General features: G+C 51.1%; 1 protein-coding gene across 8 annotated transcripts in view; it reads right to left on the reverse strand.

The window, feature by feature from the left end:
* Window positions 1-11093: 11093 nt before the first annotated feature.
* ZDHHC1 (zDHHC palmitoyltransferase 1) overlaps window positions 11094-16762 on the reverse strand; it is a 28400-nt gene continuing 22731 nt past the window's right edge. For all 8 annotated transcript variants that reach the window (XM_083851977.1, XM_083851979.1, XM_083851978.1 and 5 more), the window contains 4 exons: window positions 15977-16062; window positions 14421-14514; window positions 13665-13773; window positions 11094-12249 (listed from right to left, as the gene is read on the reverse strand). In XM_083851977.1, the coding sequence (XP_083708103.1) occupies window positions 11714-12249; window positions 13665-13773; window positions 14421-14514; window positions 15977-16062 (825 nt within the window). In that variant the 3' untranslated portion in view covers window positions 11094-11713. The remainder of the gene's footprint in view (window positions 12250-13664; window positions 13774-14420; window positions 14515-15976; window positions 16063-16762) is intronic.

Below are 16762 nucleotides of genomic sequence, written 5' to 3' on the forward strand. Positions count from 1 at the left end.
TCCTCCTTGGCTGGGCAGGGTTTGCTCAGCTTGGGGGGGGGGGGAAGAAGGTTGTGTGGGTGCTGCTGCTGTCCTTGCTCGTGGGGCTTGGTCCCCAGTCACCCTGCCATCCTCTGGCAGGAGCTGCTGTGCCACAGCCCGAGCCCAAGCCCAGGCAGATTCGCCTGTGATTGGGGTGGGCACCGGGTTCCTGGGCAGCTTCAGGAGGCCCCAGGAGATGCAGTTCAGCACCAAGACACCTCTGCACACCCCATCCCCTCAGCCCAGATTTCAGAGGCTGCAGGGAAGCTTTTACATGCTCAAAGATGCAGACTGGCTGTTAGGAGGAAATTGGGCTTTTCTTGTTCATCTCTGTTTGTTTGTTTGTTTGTGCATTTGTTTTGATTGTTTTGTTTTGTTTTGTTTTGTTTTTTTTCCTGCTTGGAGAATAGGAAAAAAGTCCAATACTTTTACTGCAAAGCCAAGCACGCCATGAGCTAACCCCATGAATTTGTGGTCTGCTCCATGCCCCATCCCGCAGGGTAAGGCCCTGCCACAGTTCACACCGGGGGACAGTGGTCACTGAGCAGCCTCTGACCTGTCCTGGCATCACAGGGTCACAGCGTGGTGGAGGTGGGAAGGGATTCGAGGCCCTCTGGTCCACCAGGGCCACCAAGGACCGTCTCCAGGCAGCTTCTAAATACCTGCAAGGACAGCTCAGAAGAGCCGCTGCATGCCTCAAGGAGAGGACAGTCACTGGGGCTGTCACATATCGAGGACGGTGCTCATGGCTGGCCCTGGGGCAGCACATCTGGAGCCCTGAGGGGAGGCACATCTGGATCCCCAAGGGATGGAATATCTGTGTCCCCAAGGGGAGGCACATCTGGAGAGCTGGGTGAGCGCCAGGAGAGGGGCACCAAGCCCGGAGGGACGCATTGCCCCACGGCTGCCGTCCCATGGGCGGGTTGAGCAGGTCAGGTTTCGGTTTCTAAGGGCTGGGGTTTGTTGTGCATTTGTTGTCACCGTGACAGCCCCGTCGGGATGGAGCACGCCGAAGTGGCCACGGCAGCCAGGTCCTTGGCTGGCTCCTGTTGCTCCTGCGGCAGCCCGGAAAAGGAAGCGCAGGAGGAGGCTGGGGCTTGGTCCAGAGCCCATGGCAGGGACAGGAGCCGCGGAGGAGGTCACGCAGGTCCTGTGGCACGACTGAGGGAGGAGCACTGATGTGGGTTCATGCTTGGGCCCCCAGGGACCTTCCTCTTTTGGGGATATCCAGAAAGGATCATGATTTTCCCAGGCACTCAATGAGCTGTGCAACTCCAGCACTCATCCCAGACGTGCTGGGGCTCGTGGTCAGCATCACAGGGATGCAGCAAGCCAGCTGCCAGGCTTGCCTCCGCTAGGACCGTGTCTAACCCCAGCAAACAGGACTGGGGTCACCCGTGCTTCCACCTCGGCATGCAGCCCTGGCGTGCTGCAGTGGCCGCAGGGTGCTGTGGGCGCAGGTCGGAGCGCGCACACGTGCCGGGACGCACACCCATGCGTCCTCCTCACCTCCCACGGGGCTGGGCACCGCCGGCTCAGCGGAGTTATCTCGTTTCATCAGGGAGTGCAGGAATGAGTCGCTGGCTCCGCAGCAACTGGGGCGGGATGAGGTTATGTGGGAACACTGCTCCTATAGAGCAAGTTGCTACAAAACAGAGGGAAGTGTTTCGGCGGTTGTGCAATATGTATACGGTCACCTCGGCAACGGCGAGTCCAGAAGGCATTAGCAGGGCTTAGCTGTGTCCGAGCAGCGGCGTGAGCGTGGCGAGATGCAGCGGGTGGGCAGGGGGCCGGGGGTCCCAGCTGCGATGCACAGCACGGGGATGGGGAGGGGCAGGGCTCTGCACCTCCCCCCGCGACTCGAGGCAGGTCACCAAAGCAGAATGGACTCCAAAAATGTCACAATCGAAGATGACTCCTTCAGGAAGGTCACCCTGGCTTCAAAGGGAGGACTAAGAAAGCGAGCCGCGCCTGAAGATGAAAGCAAGCACAGAAAGGATCGCATTGTAAGGCCGGCGGAGCCACCGGCAGGTTGACAGCCAGCAAGATTTATAACCCCGCGCTGGGAAGGGCTCCAGAAGCTGTCACCCTCTTGCAAACGCCTTGCATATTCCTGATAAAAAGCCGCAGAGTCTCGTGGTGGGAACAGCCAGGCCAGGGCACTGGACCTGCGGGGGCGGCAGAAGCGCCTCCTGCACCCCAGCTCACAGCTTGTCCATGCTGGGGGCCCCACGGGACAGAAATGAGCTCAGCCCGGGGGAAGGAGGGAGCTGGGTGGGAGACGTCCTGGATGGGAGCCGCTGCCTTCCATGGAAAGCCTGCGGGTCTTTGTGGGACACCACGAGTGGCACCCAAAGCAAGGGTCCCGTGTGTTGAAAGAAAAAGCAACTGAGGCACTGGGTGGCATTTCTGGGGGTTCATCCTACGATACACCACTTCTCCCAGGAACTAAAGGCATCTCAGTGCCACTACTTCCACTCCTGGGTGCCTAATACGCATCTTCAATATCCCTCCCTTACAGTGGTTGTGGCAAAACCACAAAACCCAGCCCAAATCAACCACATCAGACGTACACACAATCCTGTGGGATGCCACCTGGGACTTTCAGGAGACCAGAGCCCATACGCAGCACTGGAAGCACTGGGAGCCCATCCTGCCGGGGCCTGGCTCTTCCCTTAGCACCCAGTTGCTGCAATCCAGGGTCACGGAATTGCACTTTGCAGCATTTGGCCCACAAAAAAACAGGTTTTTGCTCCTTGAGGGGAAGCCTGCAGGACTCTATGTGCCTCCTGTCTAATGTCCATAGGGCCCTATGGAGAGGGGAACGCTGTCACCCCCCCCCAGGTTAAGGTGCTTAGCCTGGCTGGGACATCCTTATGGGAAAGGTGGACCAAAGACCCCGGGGACCATCAGGCAGGCAGATGAACATGGTGAATGACTCCAGAAAGGAGGAAAACATTTAGCAAAAGGCATAGAAAATTTTATTGTGGACAGAGCTAATAAAACGCTCCATACATGACTTTGGGACTGGTTCTGCACAGACGAGGGGTGAGAAAACACAAAAGGTCTGCTCAGGGGCACCTGCTGGAGAGAAAGTACTGATGATTCCCGGGTGGTGGGGCAGCTGGCCTTTGAAAACCCTGAGCCCAGCCTACTGCAGGGTGGATTGCAGCAAACACAGGGAGAAACAACAGGAAGGACTCCGTCTAACCTGGATCCATCCGGGGCAGATGTCCTGGTCTCCACAGACGAGCAGCACAACATCTGCTGGGCCACAAGTGCTGGTCCCACACATGCCAGCATTTCCCAAGGGTCACCCTGCCAGCGGGTACCCCTGGCTACAGCAGCACGGGAAGCTGCAACATGCACGACCACGGGCAAACCTTCCTTGCACATCTAAACGTGATGACTTCAACCATGAGACTTCACTTCTGCTGATCAATGGCTCACATAGTTCGATGAAGAGTCAAGGCTCCTCATCTCAGCTCTTTAAGAAGTCAAAAGTCAGCCAACAGGATGGTAAGAAAGCCCTTCACAGAAATTTGGGGTCAGTGATCTCATCTACATTCCCTTGCCAGACAGCTCCCCAGGAGCGCAGCAGGGAGTGCTCGGCCTGGATCACCTGTCCACAATCCACCAGTCCCATCGGCACTGCTCGCCGGTGATGGCTCTGGGGATCACCTCGGCCCCATAAACCCTTCAGGCCCAGCGAAGCCATTCCAACATTTGCCCTGTCTGTGCCATAAACACCACGCCCTTTCCGTGCAGCTTGCCATAAGCTTGTCTGGTACTGCTACCTGCCAGCACCTTGTGGCAAAACGAGGGGTGAGGAGGAGCAGTTGGACCAGGGGCTGAAGCTCTGAGGTACCAGGCTTCCGCACTGCTCCTCGGCCAGCCTCGAGCAAAGGACAACGGGGCCAGACACTGCCTAAATGCCAGATAGGCACATGGGTGTACTCCATCAGCACCCCTTCCATCATCACGTCTCATACAAAGCCTGGGAGCCCTCTTCTTCTGGAATACCTCCAGGATCCATAAAATTCACCGGCTCCTTGGGCAAAATGTAGCCAAGGGGAACAACAGGAAGGATCGGGCTTGTCTGTGGAACAGGGGAGAAGAGTGAGAGAACCTTGGGGACTGAAGGCCATTGAGTCAGAAGGCAGACTCTCAAAAGAGCTGAAAAAGCTACCCTCTTCCGAGCCCGCCTCTGGTCTTCCAGATGTTCCTGTGCTTCCTTACGGAGCAACCAGACTCATGCTCCAAGCTGGGATGATGCAGACAGTCCCTCCCCAGGCGTCAAGTTGGGCCATGCTGGGCCCTGAGAAAATGGTGGAAGACACAAGCACTGTGTCGTGTCTGTGCACACCCCAAAACCTCCTTTGTTGTCCTTGGCCTTGTGTTGGCGTGATTTGACATGACAACGCCCAGCTTCCACAATGACACGCTTTCTCCTGCTCCCCCAGATCAGCTTTGGAGACTTCACTAAACTTTGGAGCAGGAAACGTGTTTAGAAGGGAGCCCCTCTGGTCTCCACACATCCCTGGCAGAAGGAGCAGAGCCCCAAGCTCCTCTCAGGGCACATCTCACAGAATCACAGAATCGTCTAGGTTGGAAGAGACCTCCAAAATCATCTAGTCCAACCTCTGACCTAACACTAACAAGTCATCCACTAAACCATATCACTAAGGGCTACATCAAAACGTCTTTTAAAGACCTCCAGGGAAGGCAACTCAACCACCTCCCTGGGCAGTCCATTCCAATGCCTAACAACCCTCTCAGTAAAGAATTTCTTCCTAATATCCAACCTAAACCTCCCCTGGCACAACTTTAGCCCATTTCCCCTCGTCACCAGGCACGTGGGAGAATAGACCAACCCCTGCCTCTCTACTGCCTCCTTTAAGGTACCTATAGAGAGCGATAAGGTCGCCCCTGAGCCTCCTCCAGGCTAAATGACCCCAGCTCCCTCAGCCGCTCCTCGTAAGACTTGTTCTCCAGACCCCTCACCAGCTTCGTTGCCCTTCTCTGGACTCTCTCGAGCACCTCCATGTCCTTCTTGTAGCGAGGGGCCCAAAACTGAACACAGTACTCGAGGTGTGGCCTCACCAGAGCTGAGTACAGGGGGACAATCACCTCCCTAGGCCTGCTGGCCACACTGTTTCTTATACAAGCCAGGATGCTGTTGGCCTTCTTGGCCATCTGAGCACACTGCTGGCTCATATTCAGCTGCCTATCAACCAGTATTCCCAGGTCCTTCTCTGCCAGGCAGCTTTCCAATCACTCATCTCCCATCCTGTAGCACTCCTTGGGGTTGTTGCGCCCCACATGCAGGACCTGGCACTTGGCCTTGTTGAACTTCATACAGCTGACCTCAGCCCATCGGTCCAGCCTATCCAGATCCTCCTGCAGAGCCTTCCTTCCCTCGAGCAGATCGACACACGCACCTAACTTGGTGTCATCTGCAAACTTACTGAGGGTGCACTCGATCCCCTCATCCAGGTCATCGATAAAGATATTAAAGAGGACCGGCCCCAGCACTGAGCCCTGGGGGACTCCACTAGTGACCGGCCTCCAACTGGATTTGGCTCCATTCACCACGACTCTTTGGGCCCAGCCATCCAGCCAGTTGTTAACCCAACAAAGTGTATGCCAGTCCAAGCCACGAGCAGCCAGTTTCTTGAGGAGAATGTTGTGGGAAACGGTGTCAAAAGCCTTACTGAAGTCAAGGTAGATCACATCCACAGCCTTCCCCTCATCCACCAAGCACGTCGCTTGGTCATAGGAGATCAGGTTCGCCAAGCAGGACCTACCTTTCATAAACCCATGCTGACTGGGCCTGATCGCCTGGTTGCCCTGCAAGTGCCGCGTGATGACATTCAAGATAATCTGCTCCATGAGCTTCCCTGGCACTGAGGTCAAACTAACAGGCCTATAGTTCCCTGGGTCTATCCTCCGGCCCTTCTTGTAGATGGGCGTCACATTTGCTAGCCACCAGTCGACTGGGACCTCCCCTGATAACCAGGACTGTCAATAAATGATGGAAAGCGGCTTGGCCAGCTCCTCCGCCAGTTCGCTCAGTGCCCTCGGGTGGATCCCATCCAGCCCCATTGACTTGCGTACATCCAAGTGCTGTAGCAGGTCGCCAACCATTTCCTTGTGGATAGTGAGGGCCACATCCTGTTCCCCATCCCCTTCCACCAGCTCAGGGTACCGGGTATCCAGAGAACAACTGGTCTTGCCGCTAAAGACTGAGGCAAAGAAGGCATTCAGCACCTCAGCCTTTTCCTCATCTTTTGTAACTAAGTTTCCCCCCGCATCCAGTAAAGGATGGAGATTCTCCTTAGTCCTCCTTTTTGTGCTGATGTATTTGTAAAAACGTTTTTTGTTATCTTTAACGGCAGTAGCCAGATTGAACTCCAGATGAGCTTTGGCCTTTCTAATTTTGTCCCTGCACAGCCTCGCAACATCCTTATAGTCCTCTTGAGTAGCCCGCCCTCTTTTCCAAAGATTATAAACCCTCCTTTTTCTCCTAAGCTCGAGCCACAACTCTCTGTTGAGCCAGGCCGGTCTTCTTCCGCGCCGGCTCGTCTTTGGGCACGTGGGGACAGACCGCTCCTGAGCCATTAAGATTTCCTTCTTGAAGAGTGCCCAGCCTTCCTGGACTCCTTTGCCCTTCAGAACCTCCTCCCAAAGGACTCTGCCAACCAGTGTCCTGAACAGCTCAAAGTCAGCCCTCCGGAAGTCCAAGACAGCGGTTTTACTGGTCCCCTTCCTGACTTCGCCAAGAACAGAGAACTGAACCATTTCGTGGTCACTCTGCCCAAGATAGCTCTCGACCACCACATCTCCCACCAGTCCATCACTGTTTGTGAACAGAAGGTCTAGCGGGGCACCTCCCCTGGTAGGCTCTCTAACCAGCTGCGTCAGGAAGCTATCTTCCATGCTCTCCAGAAACCTCTTAGACTGCTTTCTCTGAGCTGTGTTGTGCTTCCAGGATATGTCTGGGAAGTTGAAGTCCCCCACGAGGACAAGCGCTGATGATTTCACGGCTTCTGCCAGCTGCCTGTAGAACTCCTCATCCGTCTCCTCATCCTGGTTCGGTGGTCTATAACAGACCCCCACCAGGATGCTTGCCTTGTTGGCCTTCCCTCTGATCCTAACCCATAGAGACTCAACCTTATCATTCCCAGCCTCAAGTTCCTCAACATCAAAACACTTTCTAATATAGAGAGCCACACCACCACCCCTTCTGTGCTGCCTGTCCCTTCTGAAGAGCCTATAGCCAGACATTGCAGCACTCCAGTCATGAGAGTGGTCCCACCACGTTTCCGTGATGGCAACCAAGTCATAGCCTTCCTGCTGCACGATGGCTTCCAGCTCCTCTTGTTTGTTACCCATGCTGCGTGCATTAGTGTAGATGCACTTCAGCTGGGCCATTGCCTTCTTCCCCAGCTTTGCCATTGTTCCCCCTGGTACAGCTCCAACAAGCCTAATTTCAGCCCCATCCCCTTCTTTCCTAGTTTAAAGCCCTCTCAACGAGCCCTGCCAGCTCCTGGGCTAGGATCCATTTTCCCCTTAGAGATAGGGACCCGTCTGCAGTCACCAGGCCGGGTGCCGAGTAAAGCGCCCCATGGTCAAAAAGCTAAAATTTCTGTGTTGGCACCAGCCTCTGAGCCACGTGTTAATCAGGTGGGCTTTCCGTGTCCTCTCAGTACCCCTCCCTGCCACTGCAGTGATAGACGAAAACACCACCTGTACTCCCGCTCCATCCACTAACCGTCCCAGTCCCCTAAAGTCCCGTTTGATAGCCTTCAGGCTTCTCTCTTCAATATCATCACTGCCAGCCTGGACTATCAAAAGAGGGTAGTAGTCAGAGGGACGAACCAGGTTGGGAAGCTTTCTGGCAACATCCCTGACCCTGGCCCCAGGGAGGCAGCAGACTTCCCTACGGGTATGGTCAGGCCGACAAACAGGGCCCTCTGTTCCCCTGAGAAGGGAGTCACCTACAACGATCACCCTTCTGTCTTTCTTGGTGGAGGCAGTCTTGAAGCGTGGAGTCAACTTCCTCGCCCTAGGCATCCTCCTGGGTAGACTTTCTACCTCGTTCTCACCCACCGGTCTCTCAAGCTCCAGGGCCTCAAATCTGTTATGGAAGGGCACCTGGGAAGGTGGGGCCGGTGGGGGGGGGGCGTTGCCTGCAAGGTCGAGCAGGGACCTGTCTCCATTCCTCCTCAACTCCTAGGTCGCCTCCCTCTGCCTGACAGCGACAGGGCAGGGGGTCCATCCCCATTTGGGGTGTCTCACCCCGGTATCTCTCCTTCAGGCCCTGCAGGGAGTCGCTCCACCAGTCTATCTCCCGCTCACACTCCCTGATAGCCCTCAACCTTTCCACCTCCTCTTTGAGTTCTGCCACCAGGCGGACCAGGTCATCCACCTGCTTGCACCTCACACACACGGCGTCTCTGCCTCCCTCAGACGGCAGCAACAGGCTCAGACACTCCCTGCACCCAGGGACCTGAACTGCCGCATTGTTGAGCAGGCGGTCAGTCTGGGTGGTTATCTCCTTGCAGGCAAAGGCGACTCTGGAATGAGCGCTCAGCGGCAGCTCCATGCAGCGTGGTGCTGGCCAGGTGATGTGCTGGGGGGGTCCCGCAGGAGCTGGGCTAGCTGCTGGCATTCAGGGCTGTGACCAGAAAGGGCAGAGGCCTTCAACATGCACCAGGCACCCTCCTGTCTCTCTCAGCTTAAGTCAGCTCTGCAGAAGGAAATCTGTTGGGATCTAAAGCTCCAGGGACAGGCAGCGGACTTGCATGGACCTCAGCACAATGTTGAAGCCAGTGTGAGCAGTGGGACAATGGACAACAGCAGGGCTGGAAGGTGGCTACATCGGAGCTGGGGGTCAAGCCTGCCAGCCCTGTGTCGGCTATGCCCAGAGGCCATTTGTCCCCAAATATCCTGGCTTGCTCTGGACACTGACCACCAGAAATGGCCCACATTGCTGATGTGGTTGGCAGCAGGCTCAGTATGAGCCAGCACTGTGCTCTGGCAGCCAAGTGGGCTGAGGACACTTGGGCTCTCTGGTATGGAGAAAAGGAGGCTGAGAGGCCTCTTTGCTCTCTGCAACTCCCTGAGCAGGAGAAGCAGAGAGGGATGTGCCGGTCTCTTCCTCCTGGTCACCAGTGATAGAACAGAATCACAGAGTCACAGAATCACAGAATCGTCTAGGTTGGAAGGGACCTCCAAGATCACCTAGTCCAACCTCTGTCCTAACACTAACAAGTCCTCCACTAAACCATATCACTAAGTTCAACATCTAAACATCTCTTAAAGACCTCCAGGAATGGTGACTCAACCACTTCCCTGGGCAGCCCATTCCAATGCCTAACAACCCTTTCAGTAAAGAAGTTCCTCCTAATATCCAACCTAAACCTCCCCTGGTGCAACTTTAGCCCATTCCCCCTCTCCTGTCACCAGGCACGTGGGAGAACAGACCAACCCCTACCTCGCTACAGCCTCCTTTAAGGTACCTATAGAGAGCGATAAGGTCGCCCCTGAGCCTCCTCTTCTCCAGGCTGAACAACCCCAGCTCCCTCAGCCGCTCCTCGTAAGACTTGATCTCCAGACCCCCTCACCAGCTTCATTGCCCTTCTCTGGACTCTCTCGAGCACCTCCATGTCCTTGTAGCAAGGGGCCCAAAACTGAACACAGTACTCGAGGTGCGGCCTCACCAGAGCCGAGTACAGGGGGACAATCACCTTCCTAGACCTGCTGGCCACACTGCTTCTTATGCAAGCCAGGATGCTGTTGGCCTTCTTGGCCACCTGAGCACACTGCTGGCTCATATTCAGCCGACTATCAACCAGTACTCCCAGGTCCTTCTCTGCCAGGCAGCTTTCCAACCACTCATCACAAGGGAACATCACTCACACAACCCAAGGGAACAGCTCAAAGCTGCACCAGGGGAGGTTCAGACAGCATATAAGGGAAAATTTCTTTACTGTGTAAGTGGTCAAACACTGGCACAGGCTTCCCGCAGAGGTGGTTGCTGCCCCATGCCTGTCAGTATTCAAGAGACGTTTGGACAATGCCCTCAGTAATGTTTTGCCTTTGGTTAGCCCTGAAGTGGTCAGGCACTTGGACTCAATATCTTTTTGTAGGTCCCTTCCAACTGAACTATTCTGTTCTAATGCTCACAGATCGAGCTGTTCCAGGCCTAGGCAAGTGGAGGAATGGCTTAGCTGGACTCACACAGGACCACGTCTTGTCCTTTCCTAACCTGCACTCACCATAGTATGGAGAATGGTTTGGCTGTGCGTTCCATGCATGAAATGATGTGGCAGGGTGATAAAGGCTCCCCACATCTCCTCTCTGCTGGCACACCTACGTGTTCACACACACGGGCAGCGCCTCTTCAGAAACGGTGCGAGCAGCCGAGGCGGCTGCTGCCATGCCAGGGAGGCATGGGCTGTGCAGCTGTCAGATGGGAAACGGTGTCAGGCACATACGTGCTGGTGGCCAGGCCTGCCGGGATGCGTGCTTTGCTGCTATCCTGGGCTCTGAGGTAGCTGGCTGCTAGGCAGATCTGGGCTTCCTGGCAGCCCTGGCCTCGGTGCTCAGCCAGGAATTTGCAGCAGGGCATGCTGCCTGCGGAAGCCAGGAGGACAGGGAAAGCACAGGCTCTGCAGCCCAGACAGCTCTCTGCTTCTCACCACCGGCACAGAGCTGTGACTCCAGGCACTGGCCACATGCCCCGGTGTCTGGTGTGGGATTTTTCTGCAATACAGAGAGTTCAAGCTTGGCTGTGGACTGATGCTGATTTGGCAAGCCCAGGAGATGGAAAGCTTTCAGGACCTGCTGTGTCCCAGAGTTTCTGATGAGAAAGCTGCACTGTGGGGCACTTCAGGCTGCTGGGAAGGTGCAGTTGAGTAGGTCAAACCACACTGCTTTAGAGAATACATGCTGGTGGACTTGGCTTGAAGGTGCACAGTGGAAAGTGGTATAGGGGCAGAGCAATCCTGAGGTTACTCCCTGTCTACCTGCTGAGGCCCCCAGGCATGATCCAGAGACTGACTGGGTAGAGGCAGATGGAAAATTTAGTTTCAGGGTACCGAGGGATGGCAGAGATGCAGCCTTGTTTTTTTCCCACACACCAAAAGTTACTGCAGTACTGGTCTGCAGAGGGCCAGGAGGGGACAGCCCCTTCCTATGGAAATCACTGTTTTAGTTCTCTCTAGCAGCTTCTCAACGCGCCTACCTCAGGTTTGTCTCCTTATTGCCTGTTGCCTTTAGCCAGGCAGCAAGAAATGTCTCACTGTGGTGTGATGGCACGCACACAGTGAGGGGATGAGGCCCTCATTGCCCTACAGAGTGCTAACACTGGCTAAGGGCCAGAGGCTGCCCTGGGCACATCCCTGTCAGGGGAGTTCTGTTCCCCTCGACAAGGAGAGTGGTATTGGGCTCAGGGGCACTTCTGGCTTAGGAAGATGCAGCAGCCAGAAAAAAAAAAAAAAAGATAGAGCAGGGTTTTTTCTGCCTCTCAGCTAGGTCTGCTGGAAGATGGTCAGCATCATGTAAAGGGACGCTGCTACCTCCAGAGAATGAGTTTCTGGAGTCAAGATCTTTGAACAGCAACATACAAATAGAAAGAGAACCTCTTGTCTCATTCCCAAAGGGTATGGCTTTGGAAGGCTGATCACTAGGCCACTGTGGTGTTTGTCCTTATGTCCTTTAAGCGTGGATTGTGTCTGCCCAAATGCTGCTTGCTGGTGCATTTTCTGTGGTGTGGCTCAGATGTGTTCCCAGCAGGCTCGGGCTGTGACAGTTGAGGTTCTCCACTGCTCTTACTTGCAAACACAGCAGGAATCTTAGAAAAAAGTTCCAGGTCTTGTTCCATGTGTCTGTCTTGCTGGCACCTTTTCCTTTTTACCTTGTGCCCAGAATACAGGTTCTTCTCCCTGTCACCTCTGGGATTGTCCGTGGACACAGGATAATGCTGAGCGTTGCTTGAGCTATTCTTAGAAGGACCATGAGGGGCTGTGCTCCCAAGGCGAGTCTGAGCCACAGGAATTTCATCCATGGACTCGGCAGACTCTGAGTGATAGTCAGCTGGGGGTCCTGATGCCTGGATGGGACCAGTGCTGCTGGGGGGCACAGCAGCTCTCAGAGGGAAAGCTGGCACTACGAGGCGAAGGCTGTGGGAAGAGGAGGTGGCAGCAGCTGTGGCTGGAAACTCTAGAGACGGAAAGAAAGAGAAAAGAAAGCTTAAGACGAGAGACATCCCTCAGCCCCACAAAGACGTCAACATGCCCAAGAACTCTGATATGGATGATCCACTTGTGTTTAAAACCCCCATACACATATTTATGCAAAATTAGATGTGAAAATGTGCAGAATTCTCCACTCAGCAGTGTACCCAACTCCGATCATTTCAAAGTGCCTCCAAGCTCTCAGAAACTCTCATTTTCCCTTCTTTTCTTAGGCCGGTTAACTTCCTGACAGTGCTGGGGTTTCATGACACTTTTCATTTCTGTATGCCAGCAACCAGAAAGCTACTCCAGATGGCTGGCTATCAGTCTAATTTCACAGATGAACTGTTGCACATTGAAAATTATAGCAATTTTAGGGAAAGCAATAGTTATGGCATAGCCTCTTTTTTGGAGATCCCTTCTTGCATTTCAAGAAGTCAAGAAATGCAAGGGTTTCTCACCTGTTCTGTTAATGTTCTGGCTAACATAATTATGAGCATATTTTTTCATAAAGTTACCCAAACATGTTCAGGATCAGATACTCAGTTATTTATTCTTGAGTTCTTCAACGTCTGTTTTAATTTTCATCTTATGTTTTACCCTCTGAATTCATTTGAATTATTTTTTCCTAATTTTGCCTTGGATAAAAATGAGTGAAATTCAGCCAACTCCTTGCTATAGAATAGCACTTGTTTAGCTTTTTTCTTTCTTCTTTTTAGAGAGTCAGAGAACTCCTGCCATCTGTGTTGCTGACACAGTTGCCTAAGTAGCCTAATATTGTTTATGAAGACATAGTTTACCCTCTTGCTCATCTGACTAATTTTTCCTTTAAAAATGAAAGCAGTCCTTGGTAAAGCTGTTTGCTACCACAACAACTTTTTCTGTGACTTCCTCCTCGGAAATATGGAACTGAAATGAGCATCACTATTGTTTAACTGTGCTGTTATAGCAACAGCTTGATCAGAATGATAGGAGCTAGAAGAGTCCTTCTTCTCAGCTACCCTAGAACTAATGGTTCCAAGAAATAGCCATTTCAACCAATTTTTAGATTCAAAAGTGTTTTGGTCTTTACTAGGTCCTCATGCTTTCTGCTTTGCTCTCCATTTCATTCCTCTGTACACTCCAATTCCAGTTCCTGGTGGCAGCTCTTGTTTCTCTCCTACCACTTTTAAAGCTGCAATCCCTAATAAAGAGCAAGGAAAATTTGGCATCGGAACCCCATTAGCTCTTCACAACACAGCTGCTTTCAAAGTAAAGTTCATATTTTTTATTCTCATGGGAGTTTCTCTTCTTCACTTTTTTCTTGTCTCTATTTTCTAAAGTCATGTTCATATTAAATCCTTCACATTTCAGTGAACTGGAACAGTTACGAAGCAAGGAAGCTGACTGACGCACTCTCACCTGACTGAGGACCTGGGAAAGGGGGCCAAGGTCTAGCATGTGTTTTAGATCTGCTCTCCGTTGCTGAAGAAGAAGTCTTGTGTGTCTTCTTTCGTCTTTTCTTCTGTCTCTGTGAAAGCAAGAAGCCCCAAAGTCACAAAATACAGTATCTAAAATACAAGTGTAGTTGAAAAGGAAGCTTTCTTATCATTTAGATGACAAAACTTTGATTAATAAGCCTGGAGGAAAGGGGGAGAACACAACCACCTGCCATTTGAGGAAGTGCGGAAAGCATCTGGATGTAGGAAAAGGAATATCAAAAAAGCAGAAAACTTGACTTTGAACAACTGCTTTATACACTAAAGCTTCATGTCTGCATGCATCATATTTCCCTGGGCAGATACTTTAGTATCCATATTTGAATGTATTAACTGTTGGATTTTGCTCTACAGAAGCATGCACAGTGGTATAGATACAGTCACTGAACAGCACTGGAACAGCAAGATATTGTACAGGCTCTATGTACTACAGCTGAGCTGCAAGCTTATGAAGCAGCAGCAGAATACATCTGATCACATGTGTGAGCTGAGATGGGAGAGTATTGTTTGGATGTCATGACTGCAGGGCATGGCCAGCCCTGCACATACACGCTGAGGACAGCAAGATTGAGTGTAGAAAGGACGTAACCACAGTCTGCACCAGAGCGAGTTTGTACCCATGCAATGTGATGAATCATCAGCAGCAGAGGTTTTGGTATGTAGCAAGTCTCCTGCTTACCTGTGAAGGGACTGCAAAGTGAAGAGATGGGAGGTCAGGAGAGGCGGTCTGCTCAGGATCAGCTTCATCATTGTGGACGTAGAGCTTTGAAAAGCTAAAACACATGGCAGATACACAAGACGCTGTCCTTAGACACTGCTGTACCCTCACTCCCATTTTTCTTGCACTTACCCAGCTTCAGTCAGGCTGACTAAGGCATCCCTTGCTTTGCACAGCACTCCCAGCATGACTGCAGGGTAGCTGTTCCTGCGCAACTGTGCATAAAACATAAAGGATTCCCTCTCCCTTCCCCAGGGACATGAGTTAATAGGCAAGGCTTAATTAAGAGAGAAGGATGCTGTTTTACCATGACTGCTCGCCTCGTATTAAAACTATGCTGATTCATATTGTGATTCAGGTCTCTTGACAACCTGAAATCATATAATTATAATGAGCGCAATATAGGAATTATGGGACAAAACCACCCAGAAGTTTAAGATGGTAACAGAAGAAAACATTTTTTTGTGATGCAATGGCTCTTAGCAACGTATATTATCAGTACTGTGTTGTCATTTGGCTTCCACGTGGAGATGAAATTTGATTTTGACAGAAAATGCTTATGGCCTGAGAAATTCAGATAATCAGAATTCAGACACCCAGATTCAGAAATCTGAGATATTCAGATGTGGGGATATAAATACTGAACTGGTACAAACACAACCTAAAGATGTTTTTGAGCTTGATCTCTTATAATCTATTACAGAAAAAACTCTAGGGCAACAGGAAATGAGATAAGGCTGGATTTTCTGATGTGAAAGCGCTCTAGGACATCACATTGAGCAAGTCACTTGACCAGCTGATGAATTGAGGCACAGCAGCAAAAATGCACAGGGTCAGGGTTTCAGCTGAGCCTTCCTTGTACCTTCTTACATTTTAAATGAATATGAAGAGTATTCTAAAATGAGGGTCTGGGAAATATATTAATTAAATGTCATGCTAGACTTGAGCTTTAAGTTAGATCTCTTCCAAAAAACCTTGGAAGTGTTAAGTATATGAGCAAATTCTAACTTAATGCAGACATGGCTTGTAGGGGCCACCCAGATGGTGAGGTATGTACAACAAGCTCTCAAAACTGCTATAGTTGGGTATTCTGTTTAATTCCAAGGCAATCACAGATATTGATTAATTGTGACTTCCTATACAAAAATGCTCTAAGCCTAATCACGAACTTTACAGGCTTTCAGATTTCACATTTGCTCACAAAGCAGACCATCTCCTTTTTCAGTGGCATTGTAGAAACTTTGTTACAAGCTTAGGTGGAGCTCCCAGCTATATTTCAGGCAGCTTTAAATGAATTTTAATTTAAAACAGTCTCAACAGAGTGCTCTAGGAATGTTATTTTCCCAGAGGAGCAAAGGCAAGTACTCCTGCAGGTATTTATCCTCCTGAAACTCAAAGATTTCAGCATGTCTTGATCAAAATACCAGTGCTCCATACATTCCTGAAGTGACTTTGATGACAATTTCCCATTCAGCATACATGCTGTTGGGAGAGTTCTATCTATTTACTTTACTCACCCTTTTCCTGAAGTTACTGTTGTGAAGTCCTCTACCTGAATACCAGGGTCTGTATAGCCAGGGTTACCTGAAAAAAAGTCCATTTCCTGAAAAAGAAAAAAAAAAAAAGAATTAACATTTTCAGAACAATATGGACACAGTGGAGAAGAGGGATTTTCACTACTGAAGTGTTCTCTTCCTCCTTCCTCAGCCATATGCCAAACGTATTCTGTCATTACATCTAGCACAGCTGAATCTCAGCAGAGGAGTCTGCTGCTTAAGATGGAAAACCAAGATTGAGACAATTAGAAGTCCCCGATTCATTCATTTAGTCCAGCCAGTATTTCATGTGACTCAAAATCACATCAGAGAACACTTACAGAGGCCAGCTGAATCATTTCTTGGGACCGCATTCAAAATATCACTTAAAGCCTTCATTAGTTATACAGTTCAATAATAGGAGTTAAGCAGTGAAGGCAGAAAAGTTCTTTTAAATTCAAAATGGAGGAGACAAAAATGAAAACATGCAATATACAGGAAAGCCATAAAGTATTTTCTGTTTCTTGTGTGAATGCTTTATGGCTAATAACTGTGCTATTTTAAAAAAAAAAAAAAAAGGCAATATATTGCTCATTCTCCTGAGGTACAGATGAATTCCAAGTAATGCCATCCTGACTTTTGAAGTTGCATACCCACATAAACATAAAAGAAGGCTTGACAAATAAGCCTCCTAAATCCAAGTAGCTGAATTACAGAAAAGGGGCTCCCAGTTCTCCCCCCAAAAGTACGCAATTAGGATGGTCAGAG

The sequence above is a fragment of the Anser anser genome (genome assembly GCF_964211835.1).
Source record: "Anser anser genome assembly, chromosome: 11".
Taxonomy (NCBI): domain Eukaryota; kingdom Metazoa; phylum Chordata; class Aves; order Anseriformes; family Anatidae; genus Anser; species Anser anser.